General features: G+C 33.1%; 2 protein-coding genes across 3 annotated transcripts; both read right to left on the bottom strand.

Annotated features, from left to right (window-relative positions):
- Window positions 1-3,237: 3,237 nt before the first annotated feature.
- LOC123215359 lies at window positions 3,238-5,985 on the bottom strand. The gene is made up of 3 exons (XM_044635419.1): window positions 5,542-5,985; window positions 4,227-4,551; window positions 3,238-4,113 (listed from the first exon to the last, which is right to left on the bottom strand). The coding sequence occupies exons 1-3, from the start codon at window positions 5,620-5,622 to the stop codon at window positions 3,518-3,520; spliced, it is 1,002 nt and encodes a 333-aa protein (XP_044491354.1). The 5' UTR covers window positions 5,623-5,985; the 3' UTR covers window positions 3,238-3,517.
- A 3,868-nt stretch (window positions 5,986-9,853) lies between these two features.
- LOC123213406 (F-box protein At4g35930) lies at window positions 9,854-13,144 on the bottom strand. Of its 2 annotated transcripts, XM_044632842.1 has the most exons (6): window positions 12,940-13,144; window positions 12,695-12,738; window positions 12,086-12,519; window positions 10,750-10,824; window positions 10,549-10,658; window positions 9,854-10,467 (listed from the first exon to the last, which is right to left on the bottom strand). In XM_044632842.1, exons 3-6 carry the CDS (start codon window positions 12,437-12,439, stop codon window positions 10,203-10,205), a joined length of 804 nt encoding a protein of 267 aa, XP_044488777.1. In that variant the 5' UTR covers window positions 12,440-12,519; window positions 12,695-12,738; window positions 12,940-13,144; the 3' UTR covers window positions 9,854-10,202. The 2 variants fall into 2 exon arrangements, with proteins under 2 accessions (XP_044488777.1, XP_044488785.1); XM_044632850.1 differs by lacking the exon at window positions 12,695-12,738.
- Between the last annotated feature and the right edge of the window lie 4,623 nt (window positions 13,145-17,767).

The raw sequence follows: 17,767 nt of genomic DNA on the forward strand, positions 1-17,767 counted from the left end.
ATTAACAGTTTTAAGAATAAAATCGTTATTTTGTCTATATTATTAAAAATAAATTTAAATTTGATTTTATTTTTCCCCTAAACCCTAAAAACTAATAATTTTTCTTCAACTCAAGTTTTCAAAAACAAAATTTTCCTCTTTAGGGTTTTCAATTTTTCGACGATGTTTCTTTCTCTCCGACAACCTCCAGGCAATGTCTCTTTCTCTTCAGCACGACCTCCTTTTGACGGTTCTCTTGAGCATCGTCGTCGATGACGATGTCTAGACAACGATGTCCAGGAGAACCGTGGGAAGGAGGCTACATCAGAGAGGAAGAGACATTACCTAAAGGTCACCAGAGAGAAAGAACATCGTCAAGAAATTGAATCTAAAAATTCGAAACCCCAGGGGGAAAATATTATTTTTGAAAACATGGGGTAGGAGAAAATTGTTAGTTTTTAGGGTTTTGGATAAATAATATAACTAACTGACTCAGTTAATTTTAATATCTCATGGATGGGTAAATGAGATTTTCAAAATTAATGAAAAAAACTTGGGAAAATAGCATACTTTAGATGGGAAATAGTCAGTTGGCCTTATAAAATTTATTTTTATATGTAACATTACTCTTAAATAAAAGACCAAAAGACTTGTTTCCACTCAAAAATAAAGTGTAATCTCAAACTCATACCTTCCAACTTTTAAAAATTTAAACTTTTATCTATGAGCAAAATTCTATTTAAAAAATTAATTAATATTAAACATAAAATCATCATTTAATTAAAAAAAAAAATTTAATTAAAGTTTTATTACATTTTCTCCTTCAGTTTGAAAATCTAACAATTTCCCCTCATCTAAAGTTTAAAAAGTGGTAATTTTTCCCCTAGGATTTTGAAAGCGTCACTAGAGACGGTCAAGTTCGCAATCTCCTGCTGCGTTAGCTCTCTCTTCCGGCGTATCTTCTCATGTTGACTTATTCCCATCCATTGCCGACACTTATTTCCTCCGATAAAGACGAAATCATCTTTATCGAAATGTCTTCGTCTCAGATGAACATGGTCTTAGAAAAAGACGATGTCCTCGTCTAAGACAAAAACATTCCAATGAAGATGATTTTGTCTTCATTGAAGGAAATCAATGTCATTGGTGAGTGGGGTTTGATCAACAGGAGGAGATAAGTTAAAAGGGAGAGCTAAAACAGTCAAATACAGCGAATTTTACCGTCTCTAACGACTATTTCAAAACCCTAAAAATAAATTATCACTTTTCAAACTTTGAATGAAGGGAAATTGTTAGTTTTCAAATTGAGAGGAAAAATACAATAAAACTTTAGTTTTTAAATTTTTTATTAAATGACAATTTTTATCCTTAATTTTAACTGAGTTTTTTAATAGAATTTTACTTATTAGATTTTTTTTAAATTGAAAGTATGAGTTTGGGATTATACTTAACCTTGGGTGGGACAGTCTTATGGCCCCAAATAAAATATGGAATTTTCACCAACACTCCAAAATTTACATGGCTCTAACAATATATATATATATATATACATTATACCCTCATTCTACTATTACGTAAACTTTAATCCTTTCATGTAATTTCCATGTAAAAATTTATTATGAAATAACAAAATTTGTTGAGAATTTCATCTCGATCCAAATGAGATTTCTTGTTTTTTTTTTTTTTTTTAATATTTTGGTTGAATTTGAGTTAAATTATATTCAAAATCTTAAGAATTTTTAACGTAGATATTTTTGCTCTTAGTATGCATAAATTTAATTTTAATTTTGTTTTTTTTGGTTAATTTTGTATTATTATTATGAATTTGAATTAAAAGTATGATACCTAAATTTATATTTATTAAGACTAATAGTTAATTTGAGTTATAATCTATGCTAAATGTGAAGAATTCATAGATAGGTGCAAGACAAGAATAATTGTGTTTTCTATTTATTAACCTCGTTTTTTCGTCCTTTTATTGTGAAGTTGAATTGAAAGTATGATTCCCAAATCTTATTTTCCAGGGAAGTTGTGAAATTGAGTTTCAAAATATAGAAATTGTGAAGAAATATGGGTACTGTGCCTACTTTTTATAGGTTTAATATTGACCTCATTAATTTTATATGTTGTCTATACTTAGAAATCTTAACTTCATTTCTCCATTTTTATAAAGTATCAAGGTAAATCACATTTAGATTATTGAAATTGAATTAAAATTCTTTTAGCTCTTTTATTTTTTAAAGTATTTTAGCTTATATTTTTATGTCAATTTTTAGATTTTTCTTTTTAAGACAAAGGCGAAAGGATTATTTTCTACCCAAGTTTTAGTTCAATCTTAAAAATACATTTGTAATAGTTAAAAAACTCAAATACCTACTCATGCATTAACTGATATTAAAATTTTTTGTTAGAAATATGGGTAACTAAACCCTAAAACCCAAAAAAGTTATATCAGTTTCTCTCCTCAGTTTAGAAATCTAACAATTCCCCCTCTATGATTAAACTTTGAAAAACTGCATTTTTCTCTTAAGGTTTCTCTTTTCATCTTCTCCGACTGACTTCCTATTCCCTGTTATCTTCTCCAACGACAAAGCTCTCTCTCTTGTTGACTCATTCGCCAAATCGATTTGCACCTTTTCGTCTTCAATTCGGTCAACGATGAAGACAAATTTATTTGATTCAGTCAACAACGAAAGAACAAGAGAGAGCGAAGACGAATGGGTGTGAATTGGTTCGTCGAATGAGTGTAGCTGCTCTTCTAATGGAGAAGGAACTTCGTCGTGAGAGAAGATGGGTGGGAAAAGGATGTTAGTCAGAAGAGGAATTTTGTTGTCAAAGGAGAAGATAAGAGAAACCCTAAAGAAAAAAGCGATTTTTCAAAATTTAATCATAAAGAAAAATTATTAATCTTATAAATTAAAAAAAAAATGATAAAAAAATTTAAATTTTAAAATTAAGTAATAAAATGTCGATTTTATTTTTATTTTTAATAAAAAATTTTAACAATAATTAACCCATAAATAAAAATTTTAAGATGTCTTTTTTAAGGTTGAGTTAAAGTGAAAAATAGTACTTTGCCTTAGATAAATTTTTTTTCTGCTCACATGTCACGTGCACCTCATGACAGTTGCCCAACGATGCCCTGAACCTGCAGAAAACATCCAAAAAATTTCCGGCACAATATCACATCTCTTCACCAGAAAACAAGTCATGCCTCCTATTAAGCTGGTTACATACAAACTATCAAGCACATCAAGATTGTGGAGAATTTGATGATTATATTACTACAGAAAAAATTTGCTCTCTAGTACAATTCTGTTTTCACTTCCTCAATACATGAAAAAGTTTGACTACTCAATCCCTAACTGGCTATAGCTATCCTCTCGCACATTTAGCCAGCAAATTGAACCGGAGTTACTCAACAGTCAACAGAGCAAACTGAAATGCTAGACAACAAACTCTATTCACACTTTCAGGCACCGTGAACAATTAATGGTGCCCAACTTTACAGGCAATTTTGTATTTTCATGAGAGGGTTTCAATATGGCACGGTGAATGGTAAAGCATACATATCAACCTCAGGTAAGTAACAAACGTGTGGTAAAGTAGTTGAGTTCGCATGAGGTAAACCAAGACCACCAGCTTCACAGATTTTGGCCCCATGTATCCGGTCCTGCCTTGTCCCAAACAGCCATTCCTTATAACCGAAAGTGCAGTCAGGTTCCATTGGAGGTGGAACCCAGTTCTCAATGACATCTCTGAATTTTAATGCTAACTGAGGGGAGCAGCGGCCACACAAGCTTGATGGCACAACTGTCTCAGCCATCTGAGCAGAACTTTCAGACACGCTTGTAGAGAGGCAGGGCTTTTCTTCATTGACCCTTAAAGTGAGTTCTGGACACATCTCTGCGGCAGCAGAACAGGGCAGTTTTACCTCTTCCAAGCCTGTTATCACTCTGGAAGGAGAACAGGGCATTTCTCCCTCCTCCAAGCCTGTTCTATGAGCATGTTCCTGCATCACTTGAGTACAGGCACCGTCAGTCCCTCCAGAGGCAGTGCAAGGCTGTTCGCTGCTGGGTAACCCTTTTGGATCATTTTGCCTTTGGAAAGGCAACCGGATCCACGTAATGCTTCCTTCATATTAATAATAACAATTTGAAGAAAGAGAATTATTGCCAATGTGAAGCAAACAAACCCAACAAGTAAACAGCCTCCCCCTTGAAAGGGAAAAACCCATTGGCACTCACCAGAATTATTCTCACCATCAGGGGGTGAGCTCAACTTCTGTCTTTTGGTGCTGCTAAGAGTACTGTCAGAAGAGTCCTGAGATCCAACCGAATGCCCATGTTCTTCAGTAAGGCTACTCTTCTCAAGTTCATTTTCTGTTTTCTTTTGAAGGCCCCCTCCTTTCTTACCTTCTTGGTTCCTGTCATCCTTGTGTCTTTTATGTCTGTGCTTCTTACTTTCAACCACTTCACTTACCCGAACCTTCTCCTTTTCTTTCTTCTCCCATATTTTCTCTTTCTTCCTTTCTTTCCTTTTCTTCTTGGCCTTCTCTCCTTCGCGTAGAAGCTTCAAATCACAAGACTAACCATCAATTTGAGAACTACAAATACGTGGGAAAACCCAAAAGAGCAAGCACCAGAAATGTCACAGAGAAAAGAGCACACAGAACTACAACAGAGTAGTTTACTTAGATGTAGTGCGTACAAGAAGGCGTGCAAAAGGTATCTAAGCAAAAACAGTCAAATAAGTAACACAAAATGACCATTGTTAACAGAGATAGAATCTTAAGAAATAAGTACACATTTGCTTGGAGTTTAAGCACCAAAGTGCTAAATTTTTTTTTTATACCATCTGCATTAAGCCAATCTACCTAGCGTAACTTAAACATAAACAGATATTATCAACCTCATACAATCAGATAGAACTCATAATGTCTTGAAGATGACTTGAATCCCCACGCTCTTTACAAGGGGGTTGTCTACTGTTTCACCACCAATGCAATATCAAGATGAATCGCATTACATGTGCGAATCATTTTCCAAACACATGGAATCCTTCTTCCCAATGACTAAGAAAATTAGTTAGTAATTAACAAAGGTGTTATCCTAGCAACCCAGCCATGATAAACACCAACTAATCAGACCCATCATCATAACTTTTTTAATTCATTGGGTAGCGAGAGGCAGATAAGAGAACACTAGATTCTTCTTTGGATAGTAATAGGCTGAAATCTCGGGTAGTGTAATGCAAGCGAGAAGACACTAAACTAAAAATACTGGCAGTTTCAGTGTCAAAATCTTAATCACCTTAAAAGAACAAACAATTCGCCGAATTCAGCCAAAGAGTTGATAAAGATAGATTTTTGGCAGCAAGTGTTTTGGACTGAATAATATATACAATATTTTTTCTTTCAATTTTTAATTTCAAGTACAATTACCTAATACTATATTTACTCTACTATACACAAATCATCAGAATCAGACCACAGGGAACCGAACACATCGAGTAGTCAAGTCAGTCGATAGCAATGAAGCCATGAATGCTCAACAAACAAACCTTGATCGATTCGATCAGAGCCTCATCGCAAATACCGTTCTTCACATATCCCGGTGGAGGATATGGGAAGCAACGAGACATCCTTCAACCGGAGAAAGTGTAATTTCGTGTGAAATCAAGATCTGTCAAGACAAAATAATCAAATCCAACCAAAAGCTAAATTTAACCAGCGAAGATACAGTGTCTGTGGTTTCTGAAAAGATTAATATAAGTTTCCCGCCAAATTTTTGCTTAGATCAAGACACGAGGAGATGGTTCTGGGGTAGGGCTTAGAGAAGGCAAGGCACCTTAACCAGAGCTAAAGGGTACCTTAAACTTGATCGGTTGATCCAGCCAGAGACCTAGAACAAATCGAAATTATAAGAGAGGAGTCTTATAGATGGCAGAGATGTCAGCGTGTTCGGGAACGGGGATATCACTGGAAAGTGGGACGCGTGGAAGATTTTCATTGCTTCGTTAGAATTATCTGCGGGATCTGTTTGGAAATGGGAGCAACTTATTCTCGTATAAGGGTTGTTCAGAGTTTCTTCTCTCCAGTTACAGCTTCCAAATTCCAATACGCCTCTGCAATAACTTGAAGGCCAAAACACTAATTCCCACCCAAGGTTAGGTGTAAAGCCAACTCCTACCCTCTAATTTTTAAAAACTCAAAATCTCACCTATAAACAAAATTATATTAAAATTTTCAGTTAAAGTTAAGATCAAAATGATTATTTAACAAAATAATTTTAAGAACTAAAGTTTTATTGCATTTTCCCTCCCTTAATTTAAAATTTTAACATTTTCCTCTACTTAAAATTTGAAAAGCAGTAATTTTACCCTTAAGGTGTGTTTGGTTGACGGTTTTAAAATTACCTTGGTAATCTATTTTTTATTCTGTTGTTTGGTTTGTCAGTAATAAAAGATTACAGTAATCTTTTATTACCAATACTGACGTGGCAGATAATATAGGTGGTAATCTGATTACCACATTCACCTTAGGTATTTAAAGATTACTGGGATAATCTTGAGTTTATTATAGAAAAATTATTATGTATTAATTTTTTAAGATCAAAATAAATTTATTTTTAATTAATATGACAAATAATATAAAAAATATTTAAAAATAATTATATTCAAGGACATTTAAGTAAAATAATTTACTAGTAATCTTTTATTACCTTTAACCAAACACAATAATTATTTATACCTATCAAATTTTATCAAATATAGTAATCATTTATACCCAATAATCTTTTAAGTAATATATCTTCAAAGTAATCTATCTTCAAAGTAATCTTTCTATTTTAGTAATCAAACATTACCCAAACTAAACGCCCCCTTAAGGTTATGAAATCATCGTCAAAGACAGTAAAATTTATAGTCTCCAATTATGTTCTTCCTCTCACCTGAGCTATCTCTGCCTATCGACTTGTTCAAACGAAGACAACCTCTTTGTCTGAAACAAAGACAATTTCGTCTTTATTAGAGGATATCACTATCGTCAATGATGGGAACAAATCGGTATAAAAGATACGTCGAAAGAGAGAGTCAACACAGCAGGAAACACTCATCTTCAATGATAGTTTCAAAACTTTAAGGGTGAAATTGTTATTTTTTAAACTTTATGTGAAAAAAATTATTAGATTTTCAAACTAAGAGAAAAATACAATAAAATTTTAGTTTTTAATCTTTTTTTAAATAACGATTTTATCATTAACATTAACTAAGTCTTTTAACATAATTTTACTCATAAGTAAAAGTTTAAATTTTTGAAAATTAAAGGATATAAGTTTGAATCACACTTAACCTTGGGTGGGAACAAATCTTTTGGCCTAACCGGTCATTACAGTGGACAAATTTGGATAGGATGCGCTCACCTTGCATTTGGAATTTTAGAAAAGTCTTGGGATTAACACAAATATGATTCAGGCGTGCTGGTTTGGCGAGATTTACGCCTAACAATAATTCAAAGCTAAGTTGAAGTTGAAGTCATCTTACTCAGAAGGTCCATCTTACTTGTAGGTTAAGACTAAATCATGATAAGGATAAACACAACACTTTTACAATGTCATCACCTTTCGAATAAGTAGTGCAAACACCTTGAAAGTTGGCAAATATACGTCAATACACTTGACTACAAATGCAGAAACCATTTAACATTGTAGGATTTAGTACAATGTAATCGTATTTGATTAATTTTGATGACTACACAATCAGTAGTAGGGTTGTCGTCGCCAATCGCAGAACGTCCAAAAGAGCTGACACTTGCGAAAGCAAAGGCTTGGGGTCCTCCAGCACCACCCAGCAGGTCTGCTAAACAAACCCTAACCCAACCAAAACTCATGTAACTTTTTAATTTTATGGGCTGCGCTTCTAGCTTGCATTTTCTATTTTTTCAATTTTCAGTTCAGTTTTGGTTTTTAAATAAGGCGGTGGACTATTTTCCAACTAAATTTTAATACAAAAATAAAAACTCAAACACCCATCCAAGAATCAATTACCATTAAAATTTTCTATTAATACTAAGGATAAAATCATTATTTTATCAATAATATTAAAAAATATATAATTTTATCTCATTTTTTATTGGGTTTAAGAACTCGTGTTTCACCCGTCAATCTCAACATTGAAAAGTAATTTTTCTCTTCTCTATGGGAACGATGATAATGGTTGTCACTATCTCTTCCTTTAGTCCAATTGTCTCCCTCCTTGATAGACGATCTCTTCGTCTCTATTAACAAAAACAAGACAAAATTGTCTCATCTCTCCGTCGAGAAAGAAATACAGACGATTGGTTTTTGTCTCTTTGTCAACAAAGACAGAAGACGATGAAGATTCTTCGTTAACTCTATTGAAGTGAGTTACGCTCGAACTTGGTTGAGCTTAAATCCAATTCTGGGTTAAACAATCATTTTTCATTTAAAAAAAAAAATGGATCTATCAATATATTGAAAAATGTTTATATTTATGACCAATGTTATTAAAATTGGACCAAATAGGACAATTCAAACTATAAATCAATCTATAGTTTAATCCAGTTTATATATAAAAATCGATTAATTTGTCTTGTGCATATGCATTTATAAAGAAATGAAACAAGAGTGATTGTGGTAAATAATATTAAAATATTATGGCTAACTAGATGATAATGAGTTGGAGAGGTACCCCAGAGAGAATAGTTAAATTAAATTGATTTTGGTAGGTGAAGCAAGTAAATTATCTATAAAAGTATTTCTAACAAGTGACATCTAATATTATTTGTTTAAATACATATAATTTAAGTTTAAAAAATATGATAAATATTTGATAATATTCATAAAACAGATAATATTTTGAGAATCGATTAAATTAATTAGTTAAATCGATCAAATAATGAATTAATAAGATAATTAATTTAACCATTACTCTAGTTTTAAAAACATTAGTAATGACAAGTATTAAAAAAAAATTAAAGAAAGGAACATTAATTCCAATAAAATAATTCAATTATATCTTAAAAATAAATAGTTGTTTCAAGCAAAAACGACGTCATTCTACTGCTAATTTTGTGGCCAAGATTGAAGTAAACTTGACCGTTGAGTTTGAAAAAGGAATGTTCATTCCTACCATGTTTTAAAGTTAAACTAATCTAAGACTGTTGTCATCACATACTCAAAATATCAATAAGAGTAGCAACAGTAAGGTTTTAAATTTTAAATTTTAAATAAGATGAGCTTGACAGATTCATGCTCTTTTGAAGTGAGCCGACAAGTTTAAGCTTGATTTTATGTAAATCTAACCGAACTCAAATTTGACTTAATTTAAATCCAATCTTAATTAAGGAAGTGTTGCCTGCATATTTTTAACCAAACCTCAAGCCTGAAGGTCTCAATTACGCTATATAGCAGTTCTCTCTTATAATGTCCTGATTATGTTATTAAGCTAATTTAACTAATGTTTAGTTGATTCGCTCAATCAACTCCAGACTTTCCTCTTTTGTTGATTCTCTAGAAAAGTTGGATCTGTAAATACTGAATGTGAATGACCAACTGAACTCTTCTTCTTCAGTAAATATTGTGGCTCCTGCTTGAATCAAATGGATTTGACTCGTATCTTACGCTTCTTTCTAAAGCAGGGAAGATGAAGAGGAAATTATACAACAATAAACGCGAGTAAGGGTAGCCGCCTGCATTACGTTCCAGATCTTTAATGAATAACAATGCAAACATGCGCACAATTAGACATCATGAAAACATGCTAAACCACACTGTCTACTAACAAATATTTGAAGAGATACAGATAGCACGAAAACAGTAACAAATCCCTCTAATATTAAAAACGTTTCAGCACATTGAAATAGCAATAATACTTTGGAATTACTGGTGAGTGGTAGAAATACTAGTACCACCAGACCGTTGCAAAGAAAACAAGCCATTCTTTCAAATGTATATTGAGAATATACAAGTAACCAGTTTCAAATATATTATTCCCACGATCATCATCTAAAGCTTTCAAATCCTAATGAAGAACTCTAATGAAGAACTCTAGTTCCATATGGCCTAGCACTGCCCAACAAAGCTACAAAATCGCATACACCCTACACTAACCACATCCCAAACTATGAGACCAGGAAACAAACTATATACATATGGCGAGAGACAAGGCAATGAGAAGGTTGCCATGAAATGGGATCAACAGGATCAACGAAGCTTATTCTGAGCAACAGCTTGGCATAACTCATCTTCATAGAATAGAACTCGATTAGAAGCTAAAGATTTGCAAAGGGGCTTTGACAAAACAGATGGTACCATGCACCTTGAAGAAAATGCCGAATCTTGGAAGAGAACAGCAGCAATTTGTCTCATTTCAGTGATTTTGATACGAGAAGGTGGCCGGGGACCATGCCTAGGTGCTTTTGGGGTATGTGGACTTCGCAATATAGCACCCTTTCCTTCACCCCCCTTGCTGCACAGGAAAAATTGAAACACAACCATTTAATGAAAACTTAAATCAGAAAGGAAGCCATTGAAAGTTTTAGATGTTTACGTCACAAAAGGCCAGTGCTCAGTTGGTCGTGGGGTCATAGTTCTCAACATCTCTTGCCTAGAGCGATCAGGTGTGGTGTAATTGAAGTAAAGTTGCCTTGCAATCACAACCTGTCAATAGTAAAATAACCTGGTTCATCCATCTTCAACTAGATGTTATCACATCACAAACACACCCTGAAAAGTAGAGAGGGAGACTTACAGCTTTTCTGACCCTTTTAGAAACATGAAAGACTGCCCTCAGTTGGTCATGATGCAAGTGGCAAAGTATTTTGACCTCAAACATCACAGAACAAACAGAAATCAGTACCAAAGGGTAGAATATTGTTTTGGAAAGAATAAAATACAAAGAGCATTAGTTGAAAATGATGACCAAAGTATGTTCAGTGCTAATTTTTTAAAACAAGGTATTGTTTACGGTGTGTGGATCTCTTTTTTTTTCTTATTAGTGTGTGCATTTCCAGTATAACCAGACTTTACTATATGTTAATGTTTACTCATTTATTCTGATCAAGAAAAAAATCAATTTAGCATACATATAAGCATAAACCAACATAAAACAAGAATCCCCTCTGAAACATACATAAACATCTAAGAATCACAGTGAATCTACTGTTTACAAAAAAAATCTCATGAATATATTAAATTCATACAGCATACTCCCTTCTCCATGCAGACATATCTAATGCAAAATGCAGGCAGACACTCTAACTAAATTCCTCGAGAACTGAATTACTTGTTATACTTAATTTTCCAGATTTTATCCTTCAATCGAAGTGACATCATGTCAACTAATTTTTTGCAACTTCTCCATGTAAATTCAAGAACTTGGGAATTTTCTTTATAAACTTATTGTTCAAATTTTCTCCTTTAATCGAAGTCAAATCATTTCATCTAATTTACAACCACACAAACATACATATAGATACATACATATATATATATATATATATATACATATATATATATATATATATATATATATATATATATATATATATATATATATATATATATATATATATATATACACACACACAGACAAAAAAAACCACTCCAGTGATCTAAGTTGCTCAATTCCATAGCTATAAATGAACCAAGTTATAAAACTAATGAAGAAGATTTTTTTTTTCTTTTCATTCCAGAAATCCCCTGGACCTCAAATTTGAAATGTCCAAGTTGAAAACAAAAGATGCTGCTGGACTTTGCAACCTTTAACAGTCAAAAAGCTCATTTGATGTAACAGCAAAATTAAGTTTCCGGAGATTATATAAACTAAAAACAGACACTTCTTCTTATCCAAAATTTGAAGAAACCATCAACTAGTCAACAAAATCAACCAGAGAAGCAACTTCATTGCAGAACCTAGAGTATCCAAATTGCAATCCCAAAGAGTTGTGCCCACACAGATGTTTTCATTCATCAAAGAGAAAACAGGCATGGTAAGATTATAATGATTATAGAAGAATCTAAGCAAGAATTTGTCCCCAAACAAACAAATAAGCATCTAACATAAACAAAAAGAAAGTAAAAAATACCAGCAAATCCATTGGAAGAGCCTCTAGCCTTGACTCTGATTCACAATCTTCTTCTCTAGGTGTCTTTGGTGTCCTCATCAAATGATTCTGCTTAAGCAAATCTACAGGCGATAACATCATAGGGCTTCTATCAATACCCCTGTTTTCAATCTCAGGATCCTCATTCTCTACCTTCTTGGAATCAAAAACAGCAACTCTTTTTTTCCCCAAATCAGTACATGGCTTGGCAGTTGAGGCCCTATGATAACGAAGCTGAGCAAGTGCTCCAGGTTTAAGATACCTATTGCTGGAGTTCCGCAACCGCTTTTTTTGTTTGGGAGTTCTTGCCTCATCTTTTGGCGACACTTTTCCCATTCTTCTGCTAATCCTTATTTACTTTATCAGAATTTTCACTTTCGTCCCAATGGGAACAAATACCAATTACAAATTAAAACCTGAGACATGCAATTTCATTTAAGATTTTCAATACACAGATAAATATCATAAGTTACAACATCAAAATCATATAACTGCAATTAAAATCACCAGAAATATACATCGCCAAACATAAAACTGACGTCTGATATTACACCTAATCGATCTTTAGCATAACAAATAACGCAGACTTACATTATTACATATCAGACAACTCGTCAGCCATTTATTATTGAATTCTGTACGAATCAAAGCACAAAGTTAATCAGAAACCCTAAAAACCAAGTCAGTTCCAATCACGAACATCAATTAACCAATAAACGAACCAAAAGATGATCAAAACTGAACAAAAATCGAAATAAAACAGAGAACGCAAGAACTTTCATCGAAAAATCTAATCCATAAATTACGAAAAACAGGATTAAAGTTACAATACTAACCTCAAAATTCACCAAAATCGATATTAAAAGAAAACTGAGAAAAAACTTGTAACAAAAATGTAGAGAGAAGTGCAGAGGCAGGGGCTAGCGAGAGAATGTGTTACACAGAAAGGTATGGGGCCGCTAGGGTTTAGTTGGTATTTGAATTTCTTTCCACTGCCCGCCAAATTTTCATTGCGACTGTTGCTAAGAAAACCAGCAGTAGAAAGCGAGACGAATATAAATTCTGGTTATTTATGTACGTGGCGTGTTTTCAGTGGTCTTAGAAGAGGTGGGGCCATCATTGTCTTTAATGCTTAGGTTACCGGGCTTATCGGACGGCGGACATTACGTGGCCTGATGTGATCTAACTAGATCTCCTCAGCTAAAAAATTGGAATATTATTTAATTTCAAAAATAAGATTTTTGAGAGGGAAAGTAATATTTTCTCAATGACTGAAATACCCTCAATATTCCATCACATTGGAAAATCCTAGCCCGTCAAATGCTTAGATCTGGTTTCTTTGTGGGTACCCTTATCGGAATCCAAAGAAGAGATACCAATTTTATTTTTTGAAAAACTAAAGGGACAAAGCGTGGGTAGTTTGGGAATTTTAGTCAGGTGACGAGAATTAAGGCGGGATTTCTCAGGCGGTACATATGAGAAAAATAAACGCAGCGAAAGGACGAATTAATCCCTTTCACGCCGCATTAATTACACGTGAGTGACGCTCTTACTGCGTTTAATGAGGAGGGTATGGCAGTCAAGGGAAGTTGGGCTCGGACGTAAGGTTGGCATGCATTGTTGTTATCCTCAAGTGGAATTTGGAAATTAGAAAGTAGTCAAAGTAGCCTTGGTCCACTTGGGATCCGATGTCATAAAGAAAATAATATTTTATTGCCAACAATTTTTGCTTATAAACTTAGTTTTATATACTTGTGTGGGGTCGATTAATTTGAAAATTATTTTGATAATTATTGAAATTTGGAAGAAATTTTCAGTGGCACTTGAGAAAATCCAGGCAAACCCTGCCCCTTCCCTGAAGCTTTTGAGGAGTTCGGTGATGATGATGATGATGCTGCTCTTGAAACTCCCTTTTGATGGCCCACTTTGAGCCCATCAAAGCCCAGCCTTGAATCTGATCCGCCCACTTGCCTACATTTTTGGTCTTCATCGAGACCGTATATCAGCTGATCTTGATTTTCACTTATATATATATTCATCGAGACCGTAGATCTGCTGATCTTGATTTTCACCTTGCATGTATAAATTCATCGAGACCGTAGATCAGCGTATCTCGATTTTCACTTATATGTATATATAACTACAAAATATTAATTAAAAAAAGTAAAAAAATTGTCAATTAGATGTTTATGGGAAAACTTTTGATACTTTTACTTTTTAAAATAAATTCATTATTTTAAAAATAATTATATAGAGGTTTAGGTGAAGATTTTTTTAAGTATTTTAATTAATACCCTAAAATTTGTCACCCCCGTAATTTAAACTATAATCATCTTGATAATTTTGACTGCGCTTGGAAATTTCAAAAACAATTTGACTACACCCTTTTCTTATATATTCAAAAGATAAAGACAATTGATTTGATTTATAATTTGAAAATATTTTTTAAAAAAATTAGGTAGTGTTTAAATAAAAAGTCTAATTTTATCCTAAATTTCTTTTTCAATATTTTGAAAAATTTTAATATATAGTATTAAAATTTTTATTTTTTCTAATTTTATAGAGTTTGTGGAATTATATTTTTTTAAATAATAGTAAGGATTCAAACATTTTTTAAATAATAGTCAGGATTCAAATATGATGAATGAATTTATAGGGTTAAAACTAACAAATTAGGAGTATTCAACCAAACAAAAAAATGAAAAAAGAATTGTCCATCAAATGTTTTGTCTTCCATTGATGTGGTCCCCTTGACCTTTTAAATTTAACATGTCTAAGGGGTTTGTCTATAGGCCAATATGACCCGACATAACCTATTTTGGCATGATCTACAATTTTACAATTTATATTAAGAAATGTAAATTATGTAGATTCTCTCAGGGCCTCTAGATAAGACTTACGGGATAGTCTGACACAAGTTTTGAGTACCACTAAATATAATGACTAAGAAATACTCCAATTTAAAGGTCGAATAACTAAGGCTCGAGAAGGTTGAACTACCTTCTACAAGCATCAAACCATTACATATAAACCATTCACATCATGATTGAACATTAATTGCATTCTGTCTATTTAATGGTTGGAAGACCACTAAATCCTACTCAAGTATAAAATCTCAATAAGCAATTAGTAGTCAAACAACTCCTGCTTTACAATCCGCAAAATGAAGAAGTCTCTCCAACTCAAGGTCACAATTGGACCCCTGCAAAAATGGAATCCACTTGAATTTTTCTACAAGACATCCTTATAATGTTGATCAAACAAGCTCTTATTTAGATGTATATCATGTATTTAATTAAAAAAGAACTTAATCAATAAGAGTTTCAATATACTTTTCTCTTCGAAGAATTTTGTATATAAATAAACAAAAGGAAGAGAGGAGATAGATCATTACAATTTCATTTGTAAATCACTTACATAAGTAACAATATCGTGAATGTATATATTCTGATTATCGGGTCAAATCACATTACAAGTCATGTTATGTTTGTTGACTCAATGAGTCATTATGCTTTTATTTTGATGATAACAAACTAATATGTCCCTAAACATATTGACTAATGATTTTAATTGAGTGTGAACTTAGATTGCAAGGATTTATCTAATGCACTTGAAGGAGTTTCAAGACGGAAATGAAAGAGAAGAGTCAATTGAAGAGTTATTGAAGATTTGAAGAAAAACTCAAGTGTTAGGTAGATATATTTGTAATTTAGAGCATTCATTTTGATTAGAATATTTATTTGCATGAGATAGCTCACTTGAAAACTTATTTTCATATCTTTCACATTTTGGGTTAAAATGTCGTTTTTCAATCTTATTGGTTTAAGCCAATTCTTTCACCAAAGTTTATTAATTCTTTTAAAATGATGAAGTTTTGTGAACTATATTTTCATATCTTAAAGTTGGTTTTGGAGGAATTTTCAAAAATGGGTTAAATTGTCACTTTTCAAAGTTTTAGGGGTCAAATTGTCGTTTTTGAAAATCCAGGGGGTAAAATGTAATAAAATTCGGTCGACCGAATTTCACCGACCGAATCAGCTTCCGAATTATCCAGAAGCCATGATTTTTGGCTTCAGAAATTCGGTCAACCGAATTAAATTCGGTCGACCGAATTTTGGTTTGAATTTTTCCAACGGCTAGTGCCACGTAAGCTCCACGGAAGTGCCACGTCACATCCGGTTGACCGAATTCCATCCGGTCGACCGAATTGTGCGTTTTCTGGAAAATTAAAACGGCTATCTTTGTGCACAACGGTAACTTTCCTTATTTTCCCCTATATAAACCCAATGAATTTCGTTCTAAAAGAACTTTTGCCACCAAGAACTTTCATATATTTGAGCTATTGACTTGCAAATTATTCTCTCTAATCAAAACCCTTGCTTTTACACTTTGTAATTTCATTTGCTTTGGGTTGTACTAAGCTTTAACTTTCATATACACTTTGAGAGAGATCATATTTCAACATTTATACTAAAATTCGTGTTATAAAAGAGTGAGGTTCACTCTTGGAGAGATTAGCAAATTTCTAGTGAGAGAAATTGAGCTTTAACACTTGTAAAGGTTAATAGCACCTTGGAAGCTATTTTGGTTGTGAAGAAAAGCTTGGTTGAGGTTTAGTCAACCAAGGATTAGTGGAATACTCCAAGGGAGAAAGCTTGGAGGAGTGGACGTAGGCCGGGTTGAGCCGAACCACTATACATCGCGTGTTTGATTTTCTCTTCCCTTAAACTTATATTTTATGTTATGTTATTTTGATTGTATTGATTGTTTGAGATATTTTAGTTATTTTCATACATTGGATTAAAAATAGGCAACATTATTGATTTGAATAAATTGCTTTAATTCTCAAATTTGGTAAAGATAGTTTTAAAATTGCCTAATTCACCCCCCCTCTTAGGCCATTCGATCCTACAATTGGTATCAGAGCTTGGTTGCTCATTCTCATAAACTTAACCGTTTAGAGCAATGGCCATGAACCTAGGAAAATCCCATACCGTTAGTGAAGGGCTTGCCCCTAATAGACCGCCATTGTTTGATGGCACCGGTTATGCCCATTGGAAAAATCGTATGTCGATTTTCCTTCAAAGTGATTATGAATTGTGGGATGTTGTGCAAGATGGACCTTTTGTTCCTATGAAAGAAGTAGATGGAAAACAAGTACCCAAAACTAGGGAAGAAATGACCCCTCAAGATAAGAAGAATATTGCCATTAATGCTAGAGCTATGAATGTGTTATATTGTGCATTAAATGAATATAACTTTAACAAGGTACAAGCTTGTACCTCGGCTAAAGAAATTTGGGAATTATTAATGGTGTCAAATGAGGGGACTTCACAAGTCAAAGAGACTAAAATTAGCATGCTCACACACTCATACGAGTTGTTTAGGATGAATGAAAATGAAACCATTAGTGACATGTTTGATAGATTTATTACTATTGTGAATGAATTGAAAAATCTTGGTAAAGTTTATACTAACCAAGAAAATGTCAAGAAACTTCTTAGATGTTTGCCTCCCTCTTGGGATCCCAAAGTGACGGCAATCGAAGAAGCAAAGGATGTCAAGACTCTACCTCTTGAAGAACTTTTAGGTTCACTTCTCACTCATGAGCTTACTATGAAGCAACGACAAATTGAAGAAGTGGAAAAGAAGAAAAAGAGTATT

Source organism: Mangifera indica, chromosome 1, assembly GCF_011075055.1.
Source record: "Mangifera indica cultivar Alphonso chromosome 1, CATAS_Mindica_2.1, whole genome shotgun sequence".
In the NCBI taxonomy this organism is placed as follows: domain Eukaryota; kingdom Viridiplantae; phylum Streptophyta; class Magnoliopsida; order Sapindales; family Anacardiaceae; genus Mangifera; species Mangifera indica.